Source organism: Lathamus discolor, chromosome 3, assembly GCF_037157495.1.
Source record: "Lathamus discolor isolate bLatDis1 chromosome 3, bLatDis1.hap1, whole genome shotgun sequence".
Taxonomy (NCBI): domain Eukaryota; kingdom Metazoa; phylum Chordata; class Aves; order Psittaciformes; family Psittacidae; genus Lathamus; species Lathamus discolor.
In genome coordinates this window covers 88,219,239-88,244,543 of record NC_088886.1, presented here as the reverse complement: position 1 = coordinate 88,244,543, position 25,305 = coordinate 88,219,239, and the positions used below count along the sequence as shown (strand labels likewise).

The window sequence follows — 25,305 nt, the reverse complement described above, 5'->3', positions numbered from 1 at the left end:
AACCCACTTCCAGGCAAGCCTGCTGTGCGCTGGCATTGCTGCTCCTTCTGTTCAGACAGTAAATAAATGCAGTGATAGCTGCTTTGCTTAACTGCTTTTTTTTTCTCTTCAATCTTTCACTTGTGTGTACAGGTCTTCTGTTTTTGACAGCTGTATCTGATACTCACCCAGATCAGTTTGTATACAAAACACTGCCTCCCGGCACACAGGTGGACAACTCAGTGGATGTAATGATGAATAGCTATTTAGGTTTGTGACCACCTGAAGTGGCAGCATCTGGTCAGACATAATCTCCAGACCTGTGACATGATCCTTTCTCCTCCATCCCCTCCTCATCTCAAATACATTGCAAGTAAAGCATGTAAACATTGGGATTCAGATGAAGAGGAGCTTGCAAAATAACATGGCTTCAGAGAAACATTGATTTGTCATGCATTTCTCCAAACCTCTCATCCCTCCCCCAGATGGGACTCCCTGAATTCTTCTGAAACTGCCTCATTGTGAACTGCTGTAATTGAGAATTTTCATGGTAGTGGTGAAGTGTTTCAGAAGGGAGATTTCTATCTGCTGGCTGGTGTCTTCCTTCCTTGCAGTGCGCATCACTTACTACTTTGGCTTTTACTGAGTATGTTGGCATATGCAGTGTGTTCTTTTAACTCTTTTATCAGTTTTGATACATTAAAAAGAGTATTCTATAAAGAAGATGTAGAACTAAATCATTTGAATGTGTCCTTTAGGGCTGCTTACATCAAAATTGCCCATTTCACCATTACCGTGTAAGCTGATTCTCAAATACTGTGTACATCCTTCATGTGAGATACTGTGCTTGTGTGGTACGTTGTGCATGTTTGCAACAGAACAATACTGACTTGTACTTAGCGATTAGAACAATTTTGCCAGAGGTGAACCATATGTGCTATATTCAAGTGGTAAGGCTGGTGTTCAAGTTCTAAGATGGTATGGTTAAAAATTATCTTGTATTTGGTGTCTGTGAAAAGTAAATCCGAGTGAGCAATGCAATAATATGTTTTGTGGAGGAAATACTTAGATGTTATGTGTGGAGGAGTGTAGACTTGTAAAAATGGATCCACCAGTCCAAATAGAAATGGAGAGTTCCCAGTACATTGTACTCTGTTTTAGGCAAAACTTCCATGATTCAATATACCACTTTAATATAGTAGGAGAATTTATTTTCCCTGTCAGCGGTACAAGCTGTCAGTTTGTTTATTCATATTTTATTTCTTTCTCTGTTAAAGGTTTCTCTTTGGACTCTGGTAAAGGAATTGTCTCCCAAGATGAGATGACTTTTGTGTCCGGTGCCCCAAGAGCCAACCACAGTGGAGCAGTTGTTCTATTGAAAAAAGAGAAAAACCAGAGAGCGCTGTCACTCGAGCACATGTTTGAAGGAGAAGGGCTGGCCTCTTCTTTTGGCTATGATGTTGCTGTTGTGGATCTCAACAATGATGGGTATGGCCTTGGTAACTCCTATAATGAAGGATGGCAATCTGGTTTATTTCTGCTTTGATTTTCCACATTAGAAATACAAGGAATGACATATCCCATCTTCCATGTTTTGCTGGAGGAAATGGTGGGCACCTCAGAGAACTGGTCAGGATACAGTCTACATTTCTAATTACAGAAAAGAGTTTTATTTAAACAATTAGTGAAAACAGAGAAGGAAAAAACAAATCCCATACCTGATGAAGGCCCTAGAAGATCCTTGTATGTCACAAAGGGAACATGAGCAGTTTGTAGTATCGGAGCTGTTGTTGCTCAACCAGCTCAATGTACTTTTCAGCCCTTGTTCAGCAGCTCTTTTGCCAGCTGACCTTGAGACCATGGTCCCATCAGTTGATCAGCCATTTTTCGCAGTCCTTCTGTAAAAGCATCCCTTCCTTTTTTCCTTTAATTCTAAGGTGGCAGGACATTGTTATTGGAGCCCCACAGTATTTTGACAGAAGTGGAGATATCGGTGGTGCTGCCTACATCTACATTAACCAGCAAGGCAAATGGGACCGAGTAAAGCCCATTCGCTTAAATGGAACCACCGACTCCATGTTTGGTCTTGCAGTTGAAAATGTTGGGGACATTAATCAGGACGGATATCCAGGTGAGTGAAACACAACTGCCGTACAAATGTGTGGCACTTTCTTGATAATGCCAGACTTGGACCACCCTGTATGTACCTTCAGCATGATTGCAGGCTGCAGAAAGAGCAAGAATGATTTTAGATGTCACCAATTCTTTTCAACAGATATTGCAATAGGGGCTCCCTATGATGGTTTTGGCAAAGTATACATTTATCATGGATCCAGGAATGGAATAAACACAAAACCAGCACAGGTAATGAAATAACTGTTACTATACAGAATTAGTCTTGCCCAAAATGAATGTCAGGACTTTCTCCCTTTCCACTGGGGTGGGGGACATGCAGAAAAGTCACAGGGCTCTTGCATTACTGACCAGAAAGTTTAGGAATGCTTGATTTCAGTACACATTTTTGCTTCCTGGGCAGTCCTTTGGCAGCAATAACATATACACAAAGGATGTAGATGGGTCAGTCTGGGTTTTTTGAAAGAAATTTTTGGATTTTAAAATAATTGGTATGTTCATTTCCTCTTGCACTACTGCTCCTTCACTTTCCTTTTTAAGAAGAAATGTTTATGCCTTTTTCTTACTTACTTGAGGACTGCTGTGTTCAGTTTTCAAGGTGAGAATGGAACTTGATTACGCTTCCTAGAATCCCATAAGAATATTTTCTAGATAATTTTTCAGTTTCAAGTGCCTTACTGCATAAATGCTATAAATAAAGATAAGCTAGGTTACATTTCTGTGTGAGCCAGTAATTTCTGGTGCTTGCTGCTACTGCACAGTAAGTTCTTGGAAGAAAAGCAAACCTTGGCACTTCAGTTTATTTACCTGAACACAGAGATCCCATTTCCTTGTATCTCATTTTTTTTCTCTTGGCCATGAGTCAATGATGTTCACTTGTTGCTTATTTCACTTTTAGAGCTTTTAAATGTCTGAATTCCCTCAATCTGTTTGATCTTTAGATTCTTGATGGTGAAAAAACAGGCACCAATTTTTTTGGTTACTCTATTGCTGGAAACATGGACCTGGACAAAAACTCCTACCCCGATATTGCTGTTGGTTCCCTTTCAGATTCTGTTTCTGTGTTCAGGTATTATATACAGAACTGGTATTATATACAGAATAATACAGAACTGGTGTTGTATACAGAACCAAGGTTTTAGGTTTAGTTTTCTTAAAAACCAGACTGCTGAGAAGTAACACAAAGCTGTTTGGCCTGCAGTGAATTTTTCCTTCTAGAAGTTGGAAATTCTGGAGGGAAAAATATCCATAAATTGGTTTGTTATTTTAGACCTTTCTTCCCGTTGAGAATCTTTACAATCAATACAGGGTAAGAGGGTGAATGTGGACAGTTACTGTGGAGTGCTGATGTGTGTAGTATATCTGTACCTTAGCGTTGCCCAGTGATAACTTACTTGGATGCTGATGTCCTTTGATGGAATTAAGGGTGATAAATAATTCTTTTGCCTTAAGAAGGAGAAGTTAATGGATATGTTTGCTAGAGCTTTTGTTTGCTGCTGTTACAGATCTAATCTTGCTTTATTGAAGACAGAACAAAACCAAACCAAACCCCTCTTTCGTAGCTGAGGATCTGAAAGTAGCGAGGCATATGGCCTTCCTCATGTTGCACTGGATCCATGAAACAGCTTTGAGGCAGCCCTGGAGACAGGATACTTTTGGATTTTGGTGGCATTTGCCTTAACTAGGGATGAGGTCATGGTCTTTTGCAGACCTCTGCCTTTTTTCCAGTTTAATGTACTGTGAATCACTAGTAATGAGCAGGAAGAAGACTGTCTCTTAATCAGAGCTGTAATAGCCGCGTCAGCTTCAGGTCTTTGGTGGCTGCTGTCAGCTCCCAAAGGAGGAGGAACAGAAACCCCAAAACAACTCTACCTTTCAGACAGACCACTTTTCCTACAATTTCTTTTGACAGTCCCATCTCTAAGGTGTATAGTATCTGTGTACCTAATTGGAACGTTCATAAATACACTGAACCAGCAGCCAACAAAAGGCACTCCTGTTGCTTGTGGAAGAGAACAGAGTAGGTGGAAGGGAGGTCGCTTAGATTATTAAGTGTTCTGCTTACTCAAAAGGAGCTTTAATAATTTGCTGATACGGGCAGTATGAAAACTTTCACAGAGATGAGAATGAAAACCTCTGTGGGGCCAACAGTGGTGGCCTGCTTAAAAGAAATTTGCTAAAAGAGGAGGAGGTGTCTTATTGGCCATTTTAAACAGCTCTTAGATGCTTTGATGGGATCAGCTCATTCGTTTGCTCATGAGAACTGTCTTTGCTTGTCCCTTCCAAAAAGGAAGAGAAAGGAAAAGTTGTCAGGCTGAATTATGGTTACAGCCTACATGCAGAGGAGTCAGGAAATGAAAACATCTTTTCCCACAGCCATCCAGGCTCCACATTAAAGCTGTTGTGAACATTAATCTCAATGAGCTTCAGTACCTACAGTAGTTCACACGGGCTGAATTACCATTGGGGTGGGAACCATCACTGTGAATTTTCTGGGTTTTATACATGTGTAAAATGACAAGCACAGCGACACGTTAACATGCCTTGCTTCCCGGGCAGGCATTTAATTACGATTGTGTTGTGTTTTGTGACTCACTTTGCTTAAACTTTTAAGTAGCTTGGTTTCTAACCATTATCAAAGCAAAATCCTGTTTCCTGGGGTGCCTGTTGCAAATCTGTGCAGGCATGGAGGGTGTCTGGGATTCACATGAATGACTGCACTGATCTTAACAGAAACTTCTCCTTCTTGTTTTACCCCCTCTTTTGATTCCCCATTTTTCCCCTAAATAAAGATCTCGGCCTGTGATAAGCATTAAAAAAAGCATTACGGTACAGCCTGACCGAATTGATCTGAAGAAAAAGAATCCTGAGGACCCCAGTGAAATATGGTAAATTAAAAAAACCACAAACAAGTGTATCAGAAGCCTTGGTGTCTTGGGTTTTCTGTTGTGATGATGTTAAAGTGGAGGGCTGTGACATTCATGCAGGTTAAGCAAATTATACCTACATGTGATCATTGTGACCTCCTGAAATTTGCTATGACCACTTTGCTAAGCACAAGGTGTGGAATTGTTCTGTTCATAATGTCCATTTCTGAAAATGAATGTCACTTTGCCACTAAAGATTTTTAACACCAGTGTCTTACCTTGAACAGCTCTCAGTACAGATAAAAGAGCAAATGCCAGAAAATATTTCTTCTAATTGCTTATTAGCCCTTTTTTCTTGCTTTGCAGTTCTGTTTAGTAAGCAGCAAATTACTGTTGTAGCATGAAAACCAGAGTCATAAAACTGATAATATCAGTCAATGGACTGTTAAAACTTTTCAGCCTGTTAATTTCTTGGCTCTTTTTACAGGATGGATGTGAAAGCCTGCTTTCAGTATACTGCAAACCCCAGTGATTTAAATCCACGAATAAGTAAGTTTTGAAGACAAATGTTTCTGATGTGTTTGTCTGTCACGTGCTTTGTGTTTTGTTGTGGGTTTTCTTATTTGGAGCTTGTAGTGGAAGAACAGCACTCAAATTACAGGGACTACCCTCAGACTGTGACTGTCAGATGTAAAATGTGACTCCGTACTCAGGTCAGTCAGCTACCACACCGTGTGTATTTAGAGTCATGCTGGTGTGTTACAAAGTTCACGACAGACTGAGCTGAAGCTTTCTAGATAATGTAGCTGCCAGTGAGCAAGAGGCTGCCATACAGACCAGCACCATGTTGCTTTTCTAGGTTAGTGCTGCTTTAGAAAGCAGTTTTAAAAGCCCATCTTATAAATCATTAGTAAGCATTATTTCTCATTGGAGATTTACCATATAAAACAGTGTTCTGTATTGATGAAAATGGTTTTGTGGAAATTGGTAATGGAAATAAAAAGATCTTTGTATTAATAGGAGCCTGGAAGACTGTGCCATAAATGTAGTTAGAAATGTAAAGCATTAGTTGCTCATGTCTCCTGTTTTTTCTTGTTAAAATGCCACTGTTACTACATCTGGGAAAACTGTGTAGGATTTTGAGAGGAAATAAGAATTTTAAGCCCAAACCTCCTTTTCCTCCTGTGTGGTCTTGAGTTTCCCAGTTACTTGTCAAATCCATAGGACGTGCCTGAATAAGGTCCTGGTCCTTCAACAGGTCAAGTGCTTCCAGCTCTTAGAGGCTGCTCACATGTGCTCGTTTGCACACTCCTGGGGCCTGGGATGCTCAGTGCTGTTGCCATCCTTTCAACATTAAACTGGCTTGGTCAATATTTAGGATGATCAGAAGATGTAGAGAGTTCAGATCTGCCAAAACATGCTTCGGCATACAATTAGAAAGCTATACTCACACTTTTGCTTTCAGTACTGAAATCAACAGTGTGTCTTGACCTTCAAAACCCTGCTGGCTGCTTAGGTGCCTTTTGGAACAAAACAGAAACCAAGGACAGCCAAGTCAGAGTATTCACAAAGTTTTGTATCTCAGCCCTCTACTGGCTCCACAGCAGCAATTACAGCTCCTCCAGCCAGCTCTGCATGCTGGTGAAGTAATGGAGTACTTTGGGAATAAAAGGTTTTGGTGTAAAAGTTTCCTTTAGGTACGTGGACAGGGTACCTGGCCCTGCACTGGAGAGGGACAAAATAGCCGAGAACGGTTTGTGAAGCCCAGCACTGGCTGGAACAGTCTCCCAGAATAACATTGTAAGGTCATACTTGGTGAAATTAAAGTTCTTTTTAACAAGGCAAGGGTTCTTTTTACAGTGACTTACTTTATTTCTTCATCTAGAGATCACATACACATTTGAAGCAGAAAATGAGAGGAGGCAGTTAGGCCTGCCGTCCAGGGTGCGGTTTAAAGACCACCTGTCTGATCAGTTCACTGCAAACACAACCCTGAGGGGACAGAACTCAAGAGAGTGTGTGACAACCAAGCTTGTACTGCAGGTAAGGCATTTTATTTCACTTAGACCCACTAAAAACAAAAGCATGCTCTTTTTTTCAGCCTCATGGTACCTTTGTATATAACTTAAAAGCCACATGCAGTATAAAGCTTTAAAACTAGAAAACAAACCATAATTAAGTAGAACCTTACTGTTCTCTGCATACATGCTGCTTCTTCCTGTTGCTTTTCTTACAAAGCATGAATAAAAGTTGTGGCCACTGAGGGAACAGAGAGGGAACAGATGCCAAACTGGAGAGCTGTTTCCAACAGAAGTAATTGTTACAGAATTTAATGGTGTCACTAGCTAGGAAAAGAACTTTAACCCATGTGTTTTGGAGGGGATGAATGGGCAGGACAAGAAAGCTTGGTAAGTAAGTGCTCTCTGACTTGGCTGCTACAGCAGACATTAAAGGTGGCACTGTTTCAGGAGCTGAACAAAATCTCTACCTGTGGCTCAGCAGTAATGAGCCAGCCTCTGGCACTGCTTTAGACCACAGCAAATTAAGCAGCTTGAACTTAACACAGTAGAATTACAGAATGGTTTGGGTTGGAAGGGACCTTAAAGATGACCTAGTTCTACCCCTGTGCCACAGGCAGGGACACCTTCCACTAGACCACGTTGCTGAAAGCCCCATCCAACCTGGCCTTGAACGCTGTCAGGAATGGGACAGCCACAATCTTCCTGGACAGCCTGTTCCAATGTGTTATTTTACTGTTGTGTGAATGTCATTTGCCTGAGTTACCATGTTACTCCTAGGAACTCTTACCAGTGAGAGAAATCATCACTGGGAAGCCAGGCAAAAAACCCAAACCAGCCAGCCAGTAGGGCTGGGCTCCTTGTGTTCTTCTGCCTTTTTAGAAAATGCTGGGTTTCCATATAGTGAATAGTTTCAACAGTGGAAGACGTAGCACGAAAGATTTAGCTTTAGTGCTTGTTCTAAAATTGACAGCAAAAGCTAGCCCGTGTGTTGCTTTTTCTTCTCTGCACCGTACACTAACTATGCTGTTTAAAATATTTCAACAGGACAAAATCAAAGATAAGCTACGACCCATTCCAGTGTCAGTCACTGTTAAAATTGCTGGCTTGGAGTCTAGTTCACCGTCCACAAGAAAAGACAGAGCACTTCCAGATCTGATACCAATTCTAAATTCAAATGAATCTGAAACAAAGACCACAAAAGTAAGCCTTTGATAGCACATTTTCCCACAAATCTGCGCTTTGATGGATCACTGAATTTTAAAAACTGTAGAAAGCTGAATTATGACCAAAGGAAATAACTGGGGTGGCACTGGATGTGTAACTACTGGCTTATATCCTGTATTTGTAACTTGTTACAGAATGTTGTGAACTAGATCCTGTGTTTCTTTTGCAATAGAAGTGGAGATAGTATAGTGGCCAGGCTGGTTTGGTTTGGGGTTGTTTTTTTTTTCCTCTCCACAACAAGTTTAGGAAGAAATTTACTTTTGACTGAAACTGGAAATCCATCGTCTCCTGCTGTGAATGCTTGTCCCACATCACAAGTAATGTAGCATCTAATTTTTCCATGGTTAGGATGCTGTAATGGCATTAGAGCTCTGCAGCAGTGGATATCTCATTTCCTTAGCACTCCCTGAAGACTTAAGGATGTTGCTCGTTATTAGAAGTGTACCTCATGCTTAGAATTATCTAACTTTGCCTTTTGGTCACATTTAAAATTCTCAATTATCAGCACCAAGGGCTATGTCTCACAAAAAAAAAAAGGTCTTGATGGGCAAGAGTCATGTTAAAATCTTAACTCTATCCAGGAATGTGTCTCTGATGCTTCCTGCAGTGCACATCAGGAATCTTGTTTTAAGCTGTTATCATATGACATGCAGTAAAAGTCCTTTGGCTTTATTTAGGTGGAGTTCTTAAAAGAAGGATGTGGAGAAGACAATGAATGCCACAGCAATCTGAAACTTCAGTACCGGTTTTGCTCTAGAGAAGGAAATGAAGACAGGTTTACTTACCTACCAATGTAAGCCTTGATTAATGCAGTGCTAAAATTCAAATTACTAACAAGTACTTAAAAGAACTTTTAGGAGAGGGTTTTGGGCATTAGATCAGCTTTGTTCTGTTACTCTGGCAAAGATAGCCCTGTGCGGCTGTACTCGTCTGTCAGAGTGAGGAAGGTGGGGGACTGGGGATGAGCTGTAGAAAAGCAGCAATGGTGGTACATTCAGATGGATACAAGTGACCACAACTATGCACGTGTGGGCTAAAGAGTTAGAAAAAAGTTTCTAACCCTTGGAGAAATGATTCTAAACCAGCCTTGCAGAAGTTTGTGTGTGATACTATCAGTATATATAGTATAATATATATTACATACATACAGCGTTAACTATTTCTGAGTTGAAATTTGATTGTATGACATGATACACAATAGTCTAGTAGCCCAAGGCAAGCAGTTAAAGAGAAGTGAACAGAAAAATGATTTCACAGTAACACACACCTGACATGCTGCTGCATCCCTCCTCCCTGGAGGGCCAGTGAAATTGGAAAACAGGAAGTATGTTTCTTTACTGTCAACAGTCAGTCACCTCTAGCAGTGAGTGCCATAGCCTGACTCAGAAGCCAAAACTATACACATTTTACAAGAAAAAGCATATCAGTAAACTTACTGAGGGAAAAATCACCACTATTACACATGAGCAAGTGCTGGTTCAGAAATACTACAACCTCTTGATCACCTGAGGGGGGTGTATTGGTCTGTTGTGTCCTGGCAACTTTCCGAGACGAAATACTAGTCTGGGAAGAACACCTGTGACCATTCATGTGTTTATGGTCTAACTGCAGTTCTTCCCTAATGGAGAGAATTGTATTTGGGCAAACCATAGTAAGAAGCAAACTTTCATACACATTTGTCTTTCTGATGCACAACCCTGTATACTCTGTGTCTGTAGTGAAAATGGTGTGCCGGTGCTTGTTCTGAAAGATCAGAAGGATATTGCCCTGGAAATAACAGTGACAAACAATCCATCTGATGCAAAAAATCCACAGAAAGATGGTGAGGATGCGTATGAAGCTAAACTAATAGCAACTTTTCCAGATAGTCTGACGTATTCTGCATTCAGAGAGATGAGGGCTTATCCTGTAAGTATTTTTAAGAGAAAAGCTACTCAAATTTTAAATATTTTCAGCATATTTTGACCTTTTAATGTTTGTTTCATCAGGAAAAACAGCTAACATGTGGTGCTAACCAAAATGGCTCTCAAGCAGAGTGTGAACTTGGAAATCCTTTTAAAAGGAACTCCAATGTAAGTTGCACCTATTTTACTCAAGTTACAAAACCTGATTCCTGATGCAGTTGTCCAAAGTTTGTGTGTCATAACTGGAGATTTGATTTGGATCTGTCCTTTTAACTCTAAAACATGATGGTGTATTGTTACTTCTTGTCTAGGTAACCTTTTATCTGATCTTAAGTACCACTAAAGTTAATGTTGATACAACAGACTTGGACATCAATCTGAAGTTGGAAACGTAAGTTTTCTTTGTGTGCATATGCTGTGTTTTATATGCAGTTGTAAACAATTTGAAGTAATTTGCTAAATTCACAAAAGCAGTAGTAATGTGAATACTGCCGAATCTGTAAAATAAACAGCATTGTTTCCTTTTCATTGTAGAACAAGCACTCAAGTGAATTCAACACCGATTACAGCTAGTGCTAAAGTGGTTCTTGAATTGCTTTTATCACTCACTGGGTATGTGTTGATAGCATACTGAATGGGGGGTTGGGGATGACAGTATTGCAGAGACTTGATTAAAATCTGCTTATTCTCCTTCCCCACCCCTACCTGAACAGAGTTGCTAAGCCTTCTCAGGTGTATTTTGGAGGTAACATCGTTGGTGAGAGTGCTATGAAATCTGAAGATAATATCGGAAACCTCATAGAGTATGAATTCAGAGTAAGTAATTTATATTAATGCCAACAGCTGGTATTAATCGACAATTTATCTCTCTATGCATATGAATACTTGAAAAAGTTGCTGGATGTAAATGCACTTTTTTCATCCCAAAATCCTGACTTCCCACAAAGAAGAATATGCAGTCTGACTGCAGACCAGAGCTTCTTTTTAGGCCTTGATGGGTTATGGTCTTTTGAGTGAGTGGCCTGAGGCTCGCTTGATTTTTCCAGAGCAATTCATGCACATTCAGCTGTACAGCATAAATCCCCACACAGGTAGGGAACAAAACTGAAACCCAGAACCCTAACTGCAGTGTGCTCAGGCATTAGCTGATACCTACAGACAGTATGTGTACTTGCTGCGTGCAGGACTGAGCAGGCAAAAGATGAACTGTGGGAGCCACTCTGAATGTATGGGTCTGTTTCACTCTTTGTCTTCTGCATAATTAATGAATCAAGGAGAATGGTAAGAGACGGAATTTTTTTTCTGTAAAAAGCATTTATCAGCAAGAGAGTGATTTTTCCTATATCATTAACACAAGCCACTTTGTACATCCATCTCTGTCACTACTTTATGTTCTTCTGCATCTTTATGTGTATGTTAAAGTAGAAGCAGCTAGCAGAAGCAGAAGTTTTAGAATGTGCTATCATGAACAGTAATACCAAGAAAGCAAAAAATAGGTTGGGAAACAACTTCCAGACTTAGGAGAGCAACAGCTGGTTATCTTTCTGTGTCAGAGTTCCTTGTAAACTTGCAATTTACCTCACTTGCATAACTGAATGATTTGTTAACTCTAAATTGGAGTTGTTGCTTCACATGAAGATAGGTTTCTAAAAATCAACACCTTAAATTTCATGTTAGGGAATTTTAATCCTTATGTTTCAACTCTATTTACTTGCTGTCCAAACATGCTAGTTTTATGCTATTTTTGACTGTTTCACCTGCTTTTAAATTTCTTGTTAGCTGCATGCTTAAAACTTGCCCATCAATCACACTTTTGATCAAGAAGAAAATCCCTTTAAGAAGTATTTCACAGTTTACAGAATGTTTATTTTAACAGGTAACTAACTTGGGCAGACCACTGAAAACCTTTGGTACCGCTTCCCTGGACATCCAGTGGCCGAAAGAAATTAGTAATGGCAAGTGGCTGCTTTATTTGATGAAAATAGATTCCAAAGGACTGGAAAAAGTCTCCTGTCAACCTGAAAGTGAAATCAATAGTCTGCGTGTTTTGGTATGTTACCCTGTATGTCTTCTGTTTGTGAATTATTGAAACATGAAAGCACTGCAGCATGTGGCAGTAGGGCATCAGAACTTGCCTCCAGAAAGGTTTTTTGTTTGTCTTAAGCAGCTCACAAGCACAATACATGAACGATGTATCAAGGGTTTAGCTTATTAGGAGACTTCAGCTAATGAGGATAATGTGCTTAAGGACTGATAATCTGTCGTCATGGTGGCTGTTTTTGCGATGCGCACTACTGTCATAAGCTCTTACAGGATACAATCACTGATTGCTTTCACAAATTTCATCAGCATTATTGAAATCTATTCACAATAAACAGTCAACATCCCCCCCCCAGCCTAGGGGAATTCCATGTGCTTTTATTAACAAGGAAGAAGCCAGCTTGCATTTAAATTTCCTTATTTACAACAAATAAGAAAAAATTTCTCAACCAAATGTCAGGCACACTGAAGTGCTATATCTAGGTGTGATTTTTCCCCCCATATAATCTTAAGATCATTTTGGAAGAGTTCTAATTTCCACCATTAAAACTGCATGCCACATAAGCCCATTCTGGTCAGATCACTTCATCAGTTAATGAACTTTCATTGTAAGTGTAATTAATATACAGTTAAATCATCTACTGACTCCAGCAGAATCTTACTCTTTTAGCATAGTAACATTAATACTCTTTATGTAGAACAAAAATCGAAGTAACATCAAAAGCTTTATAAATCTAAACCCTTGACCTATCAAAGAAAGTAATCAGTTGACCTCTGTAGGTAATCTCAAATTCTAGTAGTTGTCCTGACTCTACTATTTGTAGTAAATGTGGGTAAGTAGGGATACATAATGGTGTCACTCATGCTGATCTTGGAATGAGAGAATACTCACGGAACTTGTTTCTCTGGTTGTATGGGGTCAGCATTAAGAGATGCCTATGATAGGTAAACTACTAGAACTTTTTCCTTCTTTTAGGAATCCCATAACTCAAGAAGGAAACGTGAGGTTGCAGAGAAGCAGACTACAGACAGCAGAACACTTTCTTTATTCTCAGAAAGAAAATACAAGACCTTGGTAAGCATATTGCTCCAATGTAGTCTTGTCAAATACCACCCTCTGCACTTCTAAGAGGGCTTTTCTGAGTTTGCCACGGTGAAAGAAGGTACTTCTTTGCTTTTGTCTTAAATCCAAGTATCAGTTCTTTTAAAATTCCCCATTTACATTATTTGCTGATGAGAGAAAAATGGGAAAGAATTTCTGCATAGTTACCTATATTAAAATAAACAGGTAATTGTATCTTCATTATATTTTCCAGTTGCTGTCAGTGCAAACAGAGTTTGGTTCCTGCGTATAAATATGCTGCATATAATCCAATTTTTAATCTCGGGCTTAAACAGTTTGTGAGGATATGTTTTTATTTACATATAGAAATTTGTAATTGCAGGACTGCAATGTGAATGCACGCTGTGTGGACATAAAATGTCCCCTGAAGGGTTTAGACAGCAAGGCATCTATAGTGCTGCGTTCCAGGCTGTGGAACAGTACTTTCTTAGAAGTAAGTCCCCTTACATGCCCTTTCTGGAAGGTCACAGCTGCTTCCTGTTCTGTGTCTGATTTCTGTATTTTATTTTGTAACAGGAATACTCCAAGATGAATTATCTGGACATTCTTGTTAGGGCTTCAGTCAGTGTTCCTGCTGCAGCTAAGAATGTTAAGCTCACAAATGAAGTTGCTCAGGTACGTTCAACATTTAATGCTAACCATACATTGTGGTTGTGATGTTTCCAGCTTAAATCAAAAGTTGAGGGGGAAAAAAGTCCAAACCAAACAAAATTGCATATAACCACCACCACTGAGCCAACCAAAGAAAACCCACCAAAAAACTACAACCAAACAAAACAGAAAAACGTCACATTTTAAAAGTAGCTAAGAGCTTAACTTCTTAACCAAGTTTTGAATTATCAATTGTTTTTGGTTGTATAAGTTCACTACCTTATTTAAATAACACCAGCAGGAACTTTTTCTTCAAAAACATTCTGTAGGTGAGAGAGAAGGCATCTTGTTAGAGATAAGACTATATAAACTCTAACAGTACATTAAACATGGTCCCTTCTGACATGCTCTTTCCATCTTGATGCATTTCTCTCCTTTAGGTGCGTGTTACTGTCTTTCCTGCAAAACCAGTAGCCCTTTATACAGGAGTGCCTTGGTGGATCATTGCAGTGGCTATTTTTGCTGGCATATTGATGCTTGCACTGTTGGTATTCTTACTATGGAAGGTGAGTTCTTATTCATCTGGTTATTTTATATTTCCTGATCTATAACTGACAAGACAGCATAATAATTAAGCAAATTATTAAGTATTATGGTTCGTATTTGGGTCTCAAAATAGAGCAAACTGCCCAAACCATACACTGCCTTTGAGTCTCAGTTTTGCAACATTTGGAATTAAAATTGGTTACATGGGAAGACTTGTTACAAAATTTTTCAGTTTCCACATCCTCACAAGATGAAGTATTTTGAGCTCTGTGCAACACTTGAATCAGAGCCTGTATTTACTTTGATGTGGATGGATACAGCTAATGGGAGCTTCTGCAGTTAGGTGTAAAATTTCATGTGAACTACCTACAAATGTTTTAGCAGGGCTTTGTTCCCAGTAGCATTAGAAATGCCATTGAACTGACAGTATCACAAAAGGCAATTTGTAAAATAAAAAGTTAAGTATCTATTTTTTAACTACCTTTGGCATTTTTACAACCAGTTGTGGTTCCAAGTATAACAGGGCTGTCCTTTTAGTTTTTAAGACATCGGCAGTTAGTATGTGCTGTTACAGGATAGCACAAGGTTACTTAGGATATTTTTCTTCACCTCTTTTTCCTATCTGTCACCTACTTTCTTCTGGAGAAACTGCAGCAATTAGCTTTGCTGAGGAGCTCCTATTTGCTACAGATTACTTATCACAGGATAGTTCTGATTTCCTGTGCAGTACTCCACAAACTTATTTCAGTACAGACTTCTTTCTGTTCTTTACTGCCAGCTGTGGACCTATATAGCTACTATAAAGTATAGTAGCTTTTCTTAAAAACAAAGCCACCAACCAAACACAAACAACAGCTCATTATCAATTTAACTAAGTGCTTCTGAACCAGTCTATTTTTACCTCAGGTTACTCTGTTATTCTACAGATTGAGTTTAGTCCAGGAAGTTCTCAGATCTAGAAACTGCTGAGACCTTGTGATTTTTTTTTTTTTTCCTCTTCTGGAGGGTGTGGGGAGAGGAGGACTGCAAAGGGATAATGGGAAGACAGTTCAGAGGTATTTTAAGTCAGTCTTAATAGGTTTGACTTCTTCCAGTCCACAAAAATTGACTAAATACCTTGCTTCCTTGTAGTGTGGTTTCTTCAAGAGAAATAAGAAAGATCATTACGATGCCACATATCACAAGGCTGAGATCCATGCTCAGCCATCTGATAAAGAGAGGCTTACTTCTGATGCATAGTATTGATCTACTTCTGTAATTGGTAATTGATGGTATTTTTTAATGTTTAACTGTGGCACATGCTCTGGTTGTTGCAGTGGCTAACTATGGAGCTTTCATTGCATACGCTCTATTAACTTTTGGATTTCAAACTATCATGCTTGCTCATTCTGTTGATAGATTTTTCACTTTTGGTGCACGTGAACACACACAGGCATTTACCTTGGTCTAAAAAGCTTCTTGTTTATTTCTTTAGCAAATGTTGATTTCTTGCAATGGTTTTTAGTCTTGTTTTTAATTTATGTTTTAGCAGTACACATAAGTTTTTTTTAAGTTTGAGAGATGGTAATCAACACTGCGGAGTTAAGATGCAAAGCTAAGACTGTGGACAACAGATAAACTTGCTTTACTAACCGTTAATGCATGCTAATAGGTACATGTTGCTTATAAAGAAAAGGGTTTTCATAATGAGAATTGCTGCGGAAACATCTGTTTTTCTTCAGTTCTAAGGTATACTTTTCTAGGAACACACTTTCTTCTGCTGAAGCTACTAGATGCATGATAATTTATGCTCCTAGCAACCTTTATTCAACTTGAGATATTACATGCATGTACATTATATTAATAAGTGATGCTTGGGATGAGGGAGTGGGGAGGAATAATTAACTAAAATATGTCATAAATGTTTAATGAACTCTTAACTAAGCAGTAGCTAAAGATTTGGTCCATGTCTTGGTGCAATTTTTTTAAATTCAGTCCCATGTAAATTCTAGTATTTTTTTAAAAACAAAACAGCAACCAAAAAAAAACACAACACCCCACAACAAAAACCGAGCCAACAACCAGACAAAAAGAAAAACCCCAGCACCACAAATACTGTGAACAAAACCGCTTTAATATTTTTCCCTCTAGCAGTACCTAATGACAGCTGGATGGCACAACGTCTCTTAACCTTGATTGATGTCAGTGACCCATGAGCATGTTAAGTTCAGTATCTACCCACCATCATCTTTGGAATTCTGTGGGCATAACTCCATTTTGTTTTGAAAATTAATTTTAATCTATTCATCAATATTTAAAATCAGTGTTTACAGTGGCTTTGAATAAAAACTTGCAGGGCACAAAAACTGCACTAGGTTTCATGTAGGGAGACTTGCGTCATGGCACATTACAGAACTTTCCAATTACGTCTTTTTTTTTTTATCCTGTGGCAAACTCAGCAAGAGCCAGGTTCTAATACTGTGTATGGGTAGTTAATTCAGGTGACTATAGTTGAGATGGTGCTTTGAAAAACAAGGCCCTCATGCAACTTTTCTTGAAGGTCCTGGAAATCTTTGTTTGTCTTTAAAATATGCCACTGTACAAGACGATGCCACCTTTGATTCAGGAGAAGCAAGCTTTCCTGAACTGTATCTACGGCTTCATGTAGCATTACATTCTTTATGACTGAAAGCTTTATAGTAGACTTAAAAGACTGGTAAAACAAATGCAGGAAGCTAGTGGGGGAGTATTTCTAAGATATTAAATTACTACCACATTGTCAGACCATGTCATTTGTCTTCAACTGCTGCTTGCACAAGTAATATACACCCACTGGTTCATGTTTTTACAGCTACACATACTACATTTTTGGTCTACATATTTTTCAGTTTTCTTACCTGTGCAGAACTTATCTCTGTAATTGTAGTACTTTGGCAGCAACTTTAATCTAATCTGTTCTTTTTCTTCTCTGCTGTAGTGCGGGTTCTTCCAGCGTTCCAGGTACGAAGACAGTGTCCCCCGGTATCATGCTGTAAGAATTCGAAAAGAAGAGCGACACAAAGATGGGAAATACAAAGAGCTCGAGACAAAACAGTGGTTCACAAAATGGAATGAAAATGAAAGTTATTCTTAGAGAAAAATTCTTCTCATCACAAAGTTCAGAGAGAAGTTAAAAGTTTTATTAATGGAATATTGATGGAGTTAGACCTATGAACACTATTGACATTCACCATTTGATTGTAGATATTACTACTTATATTGAGGCTTTTGTTTGCACAGTTAACATTGCTTCAAAAGACTTTACTTGCATTATTTAATTTCCAGACTGCCTCTTTCCCCCCTTCAAATCTAACTCCCACTTCAGAAGATGCTGTGTTGATTTGGGGTCTTTTCCTGCAAAATGTGCAAAACCACTACAGCAGACCTCTTCATGTGATCCTAATCTCCTTCCTAGGGGTGCAAGGAATGGACAGTTAAGGTCAAGATAAGTTCTCCATCCTTCCCTCAATGCATAGTCCATTATAAACACACAGTTGCCTTAACACATCTTGGCAAGTAGACTTTGAAGACCTGCCAATCTACTTTAAACTTTGCCTACTGCAGTAGTTAGGGCTTAACAAAAAGCATCGTCTTTAAATTACATGTGCAATAGGTCATTTTGCTCAAATTGTGTGACTCTTGGTCACAACAAATAAACACAAGTTTGTTTTGTTGTGTTTTGTTTCTTTTTTGCTTGAGGTTTTTTTTTTTGTTTTGGGTTTTTTTTTAAGAGAGGCTTGAGTATTAGATGTACTTTTTGTATATACAAATTTTAGTCATTTTTGTATTTATTTTTTGTTATAAATCATTGTCTTTGACTAACTATTAGGCCAAAGACTTAACTGAACTTTCAAGTCCACTGTGTTTTTGAACTTCAGCTTATGAGACCTGAGGCTATCACTGCATTTTAGTAAGTCACTGAAGGTGCCAATGCTTTCTAAAATTGTAAATATTTATTCCAGTGATGTGTATGGGAGCTTTTTCCTCATACTTGTAACTTTATGTACTAGGAATCATCAGGTCTTGTAACATGATCTGTATATTTCTTCAGACCTTTGAACAATTTGGACACCAAACAGAAGAAAGGGGTTTAGATACAGTTCTATACTTACTGCAAGTGAGAGGTTCTCTGGAAACAGCCTTCCAGCTTCATAAGAAATTCCTGTTTGGCCGAGGCATTGACTACTGCAGCTGTCACATAGCACTTGAAGGAGGCTCTACATGCCCAACTTACCTTAACTAACGGGATCTGAGCTGATCCACGTTGAGACTACTGAATTGTCTTGAATACCTGAATGTTGATAAAAGTAGAACCACAATGTTGTGTTTATCAGTAATCTAGTTATTGTAACATAACTGCTAAAACTATTTAAAGAGTTTACTTTTTTACCCATGTTCTAAAGCTTTGGTACTATTTAAGAACAAAAATCTAGTTCACAGTTGTTTATTCCATGCGAAACAGAATTCTGCTCAAAAAGTATGCATGTTAAGTGCTAGCAGTTTCAACTATGCAAAACCCTCTTGGTACTTTTTCCCCTCATAGGGTAAAAACCTGCTAGGAGGGCAGCTGTCAAGTGTCTTTACTACTAACTTTGAACATACCTTATTTAAGGTGTGGTCACCTAAAAAGTTATTAGAAAAAGTGCATTAATTTAATAGACTCTTCTTCCATTAGATAATCTCGGTGTGTAGTGACATTATGAACACTTACATGTGTATTTATCTGTTACCTGGTTTTTGTGCTTTTACAATTCTAGCTTATTTGCTGAAAGGCTCAGCAGCATCAGAAGCCAGGCTAGTCAGAGCTAAGCCTGACAAGTAGCCTTGGATTTAAAAGCAGATTGTGTCCCTCACCTACAAACATGAACATTTTAGCGGTGTTAACCTGCAAATTCTTGAAAAGTAAGTCCTGTCATTGGTATACATTTATCTCAAACTTTTCTTGTACCAGGTAGCAGTGCTACGTTCAGAATTACCTGTGGATATTTGTATAGAAGTGTGAAATAAATTTTTTTTTTTATTAAACATTGGTGTGGTAGTAGTGATTTCTTACCATAATGATCTGAGGTAGCCATAGCCAAGTTCACTAGAAGAATAAGGTGGAAGCTGCAAGCTGTAATGAATTGTCTCACGCTCAATATTGCCATGACTGTGGGTGTCCTCCCCCATGCAAAGGGCAGATAAGGCAGCTGCAGGAGATAACACGCAATCTCTTGCTCACAGACTCTCCGCTGGCTGCTGTAGTTCCCAGCTGTCCTGGGTTTAGCAGTAGCAGTCAGTTTTTCTCCTTCTTAGTAGCTGGTGCAGCGCTGGGTTTTGACTTTCAGCCTGGGAACAGAGCTGGTAACACGGATGTTTTTAGTTGTTGCTAAGTAATGTTTACCCTGACTAAGGACTTTGTGAGTCTCATGCTCTGCCAGGGACGAGGGGAGGCTGGGAGGAAGCAGAGACAGGACACCTGACCCAAGCTAGCCAGAGGTATTCCATACCACAGCATGTCATGCCTAGGGAGGTAACTGAGAGTTACCTGGAAGGGCATGGGCTCTCTTTGGGGTGGGGGGGTGGTGTGGGGGGTATCGAACTTGTTTGGTGAGTGGTATTGTATTCTCTTCCCTTGTTACTTTCTCTTATCATTATCATCATTGGTGGTAGCAGCAGTGGTTTGTGTTATACCTTAGTTACTGGGCTGTTCTTATCTCAAGCCGTGGGAGTTACATTCTCTCGATTCTCCTCCCCATCCCTCCGGGAGCGGGGACGTGGGTGGGGGGGAAGGAAAGAAAGAGGGAGGAAAGGTGCGGGGAGTGAGTGAACGAGCTGTGTGGCTCGGTTTAAACCACGACACCAGCATTAGGATAAAGCAGGCTCTGGTAAAGCATCAAGTGTCTGCTCTCCCATAAGGCAGAGCTACCCCCTCCTCTCACCTCTCTCCACACTTCACCTCTGCTGCCCAGGGTACTTAGAATGTGTGTGGTCTTCTAAAAGCTCCCTGGCCAGACAAGTGTTTCTGTAACTAGGAAAGATGGATGCATCCCCCCAAATTAGTCAAGGACTTCACATACCTGCCTGTAATTAGCAGTGGAAGTTTGATACTCATAGCCACTTACATGATTGCAGGGTACAGCTTCAACTCCACCAAAAACACCCCCCAAAACCAAGACACTCCCTGGCCCCAAAAACCAAAACCAGGAAAGCCAAAAAGATGAAGAAAAACAGAGGAAGCCTGTGTTTTATCTCCACTTTTAAGACACTAACCCTCAGAGGATGCTTGGCTTGCCTTTGCTGGGAGAACAGCTAAGTAGCTCATTAAGAGGAAGTACAGCACAAATACAGTATATTAGATTTTATATATGCTATATAGTACTAGATGTAGTACATACTACATACACAGTAGAACAGTACTGTATAGGTAATTGTATGCACATTGTATATATATATGCATACATAAAATGTACTATATTTTAATTTATTTAGTGTGTGTGTAGTAGTGTGTGTATATATAAATCTATATATAAAATAAACACGCTACATAGCCTAAATAGAACCCTAGTAAATTGCAATATCTTCACATATATTTAATTGTCACAGCACAGGACCCATACCTTATGAGAGAAGCTTTCAGTAGCAAGGGCTATCACAGCATCATTTCAGTCATTGCCTCTGCAGAAGTTAAGTTACATGTGGAAGAGGAGACAGAACAGGGTGCCTGGACACAAAAGCCAAGAATCAGCACATAATGTGAAGAGCAGCTTTTGGAAGCAGCACTAGAACACCAATCCCCACTTGAAACACCCACCTTACAATGCTGTCTCTTCAGCAATGTGTCTTAACTAAAAGGAACAGACTACACAGAACCAGAAGGCTGCTTAGATACAACCAGCTGAAATAACTTCTCCCAGCACAGAGTAGGCAACAGGACAGTGTCAGCAGCCAGTTTGCAAAACCCAGGAGAACAAACTGTGATGAAACAACCTCGTGGTGCTCTAAGCCAGAACAGGCACATGTACATGTCAACTTGCCAAGCAATGCACTCTTGGTTGACAAGAAGAATGTGGGCAGTGCTGCTGCATAAGCAGTTGCTTCAGTTTTTATGCCAGTTCTTGGTCATCTTTAAACGTCCATTTGTCTCCCCCCGGTTGTGGATTTGTAATTAATTCTATACACCTTTTATAACCTCCTCATAGCCTTGGCTGGAGTCCTAACCATGATCCTGGTGAGAAAAACACAGCAACTGCTTACCTTGAAAAACTGCCACAGAAATCTGCCTTAAAGCCCCAGTCAGGGTGTGATGCTGTTGCTGTACAGGGCCTGCCATTTGTGTTTTCCACACACAAAGCTAGATCCTGTTCCTCCTTAATTTTCTAGCTCTGAGGTGTCCTTGCTGCTGCTTACCTACTGCAGAACAACATATAGCCCATCTTACCACTGATACACAGCATTAACTACTTATTTCCTCCTCACCTCTCAGTGTCTTCAGGGGATAGGGGAGAAAGGGACAGAAAAGTCAAATACTTTTGCCAGGACTGTATGAAATAATGCACAACTTTTAAGTGGATTAAAAGAAATGCTTGTGGGGTATTGCTTAGTTTCTTGCAGTGGAGGAGACCAACAGCTGACACAGCTGAGAAGTGTTATCATTGCCAATGGCTTACAAGACAAGCTTGCGGCTGATTCCAAGCTTAGCAGGGAGAAACAGCATAAAAATCGCCATCCTGGACTAGTCCACAGACACACCTGAATCAGCATCCTGACTGATGACGGCCAAGAGTTAAGCAGCATGATGGTGACACCATGCTGTTCCTGTTCCCACAGAATATTAGTGCTCAACTTCAGTAGCTATGTAGTGTAGTTGTCCTGTGGAAGAAGTCATCCATGATAATAATAAAATTTCTCCAACTGCCTTCTGATCTTCAGTCACAAAGTTGAACATGGCAAGAATTCACAAACTCCAAAGTTCACTTATATACTGAATAAAAATAGATGACCCCATACATATGTTCTTGAATCTACTACAATTTGATAACTCACACAGAAACCCCTTCATGTTTCTGACCAACTTGCCTGCCATTTTTGTATCTTTTTATTTCTACTTCTAAAAAAAGATACCAAAGCCACATCAAGCTAATCCTAAGAATCTTCTAGCATATCAAACCCCTAAGAATAATAATGACAAGCCTTTGTGCAGAGTAAGTACACAAGCAGAAGAGAGACACAGACAGGACAACCAGATGACTGTGCAGACACCATAGCAAGACATAAACCACTGAAAGAGAAAAAAAGATATTCTATGGATATCTATACCTGTCAACTTAAGGTTTTTTCTTTATCTATGATGTGCCCATTTTGGAGGGAAGGGAGGAAAAGAAATAAGTACCAGTACATGCAACAACCAAGAACAGTGCCTTCCAGTAAGGGGCTATTTATAGTATTGCCTTAACAAACTAACAGCTCTGTCTGGCATACCCTGCAAGAGTGCTTCCAACTGCCTTATTAAAGCTTACACTGAAAACCAAAAACAATTAAAAAATTAAAAAGTGTAATGCTTACATTCAAATTAACTGCTATGTTTTCAATTATCTTACAGTCTAATTTGTTCTGTCCCACTTAAATTTCGGATCCAAATATAATTTCAGGAACACCAATAAGCAGGACTGTGAGTAGAAAAATGCCAGATGACACAAATAAGGCATCTCTCCTTTTTTGCTTGTGTAAGATTTTACAGACTTTAGCACATCAGAACTCCAGCTCATGTCACACTGGATCATATCAGAGTTTACATGGATCAGTCTGGTCAGTGGTGTGAACAAGACCAAGACAATGCCTTCAGGTAAACAGAGGTTTGTTCTGCTCTGAACACATAATTTAAATAAATATCCACAATTCCTTGTCCACAGTTACTGCTCACCCAGCATGATTTTCCCTGAGAAAAGTGCTCACTGTTTACATTATTGAGAATGGGCTTAGAAAACGCGATGCTTTATTTAACCTCTGACAGCCCTTGCTACATATTCTGCTTGGGGACTGATATCTAAATATAACTTCAGGCAGTAGGCCAATTTTTAAGGTATGCCGTTAAGCCGAAACATCAGGCATCAGGACAGTAACATACAGGCATAAAAGATGAAGCCAACTCAGAGCCATCATAAGAAATTGCAACAATTTACAAATACCCAACTTACTGCTTGTAGGCACTGTTTTAAACTAGTGCTGGTTCACAACTGAGGGGCCATTATGAAATGGTTTTAAAGCACAACAATTTGTAAGTAGAGTCTCAACTATAAAACTCAAGTTACTGGTTGATGCTTCCGGGGTGACCTACAAGGAGCAATACAGCAAAGCCAGTCAGTAACCTGTACTGTGTAGAAGACTTGCAGAGACAGATAAGCTGTTTGGTCACCCCATTAGCCACCATTCCCCAGCCAGAACAGAACAAGCCATTCATTTCTTGGCACAAGATGAAGGCACAGCCTCATTACAGACCAGATGAAGCAGTCCAATCCTGAAATACTGCTTCACTTTGACACACTGCCACTGGAGGCAGACTAGATCAACGTTCTGTAGTTCAACGCAACAGTAAAAAAAACCCCAGCCCCTGAACAACAAACCCAACACCTGAATTCATTATGGTATCTTCATCTCTCTAATGGGAGGCTCCAAGCAAGCCAACAGAGGACTGAAGAGATCAATGTGCCAGAAACAGCAAGCAGTTCCCACTCTAGTGGATACCATCTATCCTCACTGTCAGGTCATGGACAACTCACAGGTACAAAACACATTACAACACACATTTAAAGGAAACCAAGCAACATATAAGAGTTGATTTCATATGATAAACTTATGGGGCAAATACAAGCACCCACAATAAAAGCAGCAAATTATATAGAACCAGATCTATTGTACTGCATCGTATACGATTTCGATTACAGGATTCAATATCTACACTGCAGTACGCTTTTAATCACTCTTAACTGCCTTTATTTTAATGTTCTAGATATTTCTACCTGAATAGCTCAAGAAACTATTAAATACCACTGTTTAGTACCTCACATACTGCATTAGTATCTTAACAGCCAATTGATATAGTGTGACATACGATTCAAGTACTCTTTAACCAATAAAGCCACGTATTGCGCTAGCTGACAGATCGGGAGTATATCTGTGCAGACAGAAGCCCTATTTCCCCCCCTATATTTTTCTGCTTCTCTTTTCCGAGACACATTATCCCTCCCCTCCTTTCTACCACCCGCACGCTGCAACCCACCGAAGGGACCCCGGAGCCCACAGCGCCCCTTCGCAAACCACCGCGCCGCCAAGCCGACACGCACACGGCAGTTAACCCACTGCTGGAGCCCCGCAGGTAAGGCGCTGCCCTCACGCCGGCCGGCTGCGGTGCGAACCAAGCCGCTACTTTTGGGGTTTCCGTAACCTGCCCTCGCAGCCCCGCGGCTCCCCGCCGCCACAAAGGCGCCCCCCGCCCGCCCCAGACCAAGGCGAGGGGCAGCGGCAGCTCCTCGCTCGTTCCCCGTCCCCGAGCCCGCCGTTTACCGCGCGGGCCAGCCTCCCGGCCGGCGCTTCCACAGTGGGGTGCAGACACACAGGGCACCGCTCGGCCCCGCTAGAGAAACCGCTACCTCCGGTCCCCTCACGGCTTCCCCCTCCGTGAACGCCCCGCAGCCCGACGCGGGGAAGGCGGCAGCGGCCCGCTCCGTACCACCACCGCACCTGCTCGAGGCTGGGCTCTTGCCCGCACGGAGCCGAGACACAGCGGCCGCTCCGGGGCTGCTACTCCGCCGGCGTGGACAGAGGTGCTGCCGGCGCCCTCCCCTCCCCTCCGCTCCCTCGGAGCCGCCCTCCCCTCCGCC

The 25,305-nt window shown here is 40.4% G+C and overlaps 1 protein-coding gene and 1 long non-coding RNA gene across 8 annotated transcripts in view; one reads left to right on the top strand and one right to left on the bottom strand.

Moving 5' to 3' along the window:
- The window catches only part of ITGA6 (integrin subunit alpha 6), a 49,673-nt gene extending 30,202 nt beyond the window's left edge, over positions 1-19,471 (top strand). For 3 of the 4 annotated variants that reach the window (XM_065670371.1, XM_065670373.1, XM_065670369.1), the window contains 20 exons: positions 1,257-1,467; positions 1,917-2,110; positions 2,255-2,343; positions 3,054-3,181; positions 4,905-5,000; positions 5,467-5,528; positions 6,865-7,022; positions 8,045-8,200; positions 8,902-9,017; positions 9,943-10,132; positions 10,213-10,296; positions 10,440-10,519; positions 10,663-10,740; positions 10,842-10,944; positions 12,005-12,178; positions 13,145-13,243; positions 13,614-13,724; positions 13,808-13,906; positions 14,323-14,448; positions 17,385-19,471. In XM_065670371.1, coding sequence (XP_065526443.1) covers positions 1,257-1,467; positions 1,917-2,110; positions 2,255-2,343; positions 3,054-3,181; positions 4,905-5,000; positions 5,467-5,528; positions 6,865-7,022; positions 8,045-8,200; positions 8,902-9,017; positions 9,943-10,132; positions 10,213-10,296; positions 10,440-10,519; positions 10,663-10,740; positions 10,842-10,944; positions 12,005-12,178; positions 13,145-13,243; positions 13,614-13,724; positions 13,808-13,906; positions 14,323-14,448; positions 17,385-17,540 — 2,510 coding nt within the window. In that variant the 3' untranslated portion in view covers positions 17,541-19,471. Of the gene's footprint in view, positions 1-1,256; positions 1,468-1,916; positions 2,111-2,254; positions 2,344-3,053; positions 3,182-4,904; positions 5,001-5,466; positions 5,529-6,864; positions 7,023-8,044; positions 8,201-8,901; positions 9,018-9,942; positions 10,133-10,212; positions 10,297-10,439; positions 10,520-10,662; positions 10,741-10,841; positions 10,945-12,004; positions 12,179-13,144; positions 13,244-13,613; positions 13,725-13,807; positions 13,907-14,322; positions 14,449-15,559; positions 15,690-17,384 lie in introns of all 4 variants that reach the window. The other variant, XM_065670370.1, reaches the window with a different exon arrangement.
- On the bottom strand, positions 1,219-25,255 carry LOC136009914 (uncharacterized). Of its 4 annotated transcripts, XR_010610697.1 has the most exons (7): positions 25,166-25,255; positions 21,046-21,149; positions 19,500-19,786; positions 17,305-18,737; positions 14,162-14,205; positions 7,171-8,977; positions 1,219-2,204 (listed from the first exon to the last, which is right to left on the bottom strand). It is a non-coding gene; the product is annotated as an uncharacterized LOC136009914 (long non-coding RNA). The 4 variants fall into 4 exon arrangements; XR_010610696.1 differs by lacking the exon at positions 14,162-14,205; XR_010610698.1 differs by lacking the exons at positions 7,171-8,977; positions 14,162-14,205.
- Positions 25,256-25,305: the final 50 nt, after the last annotated feature.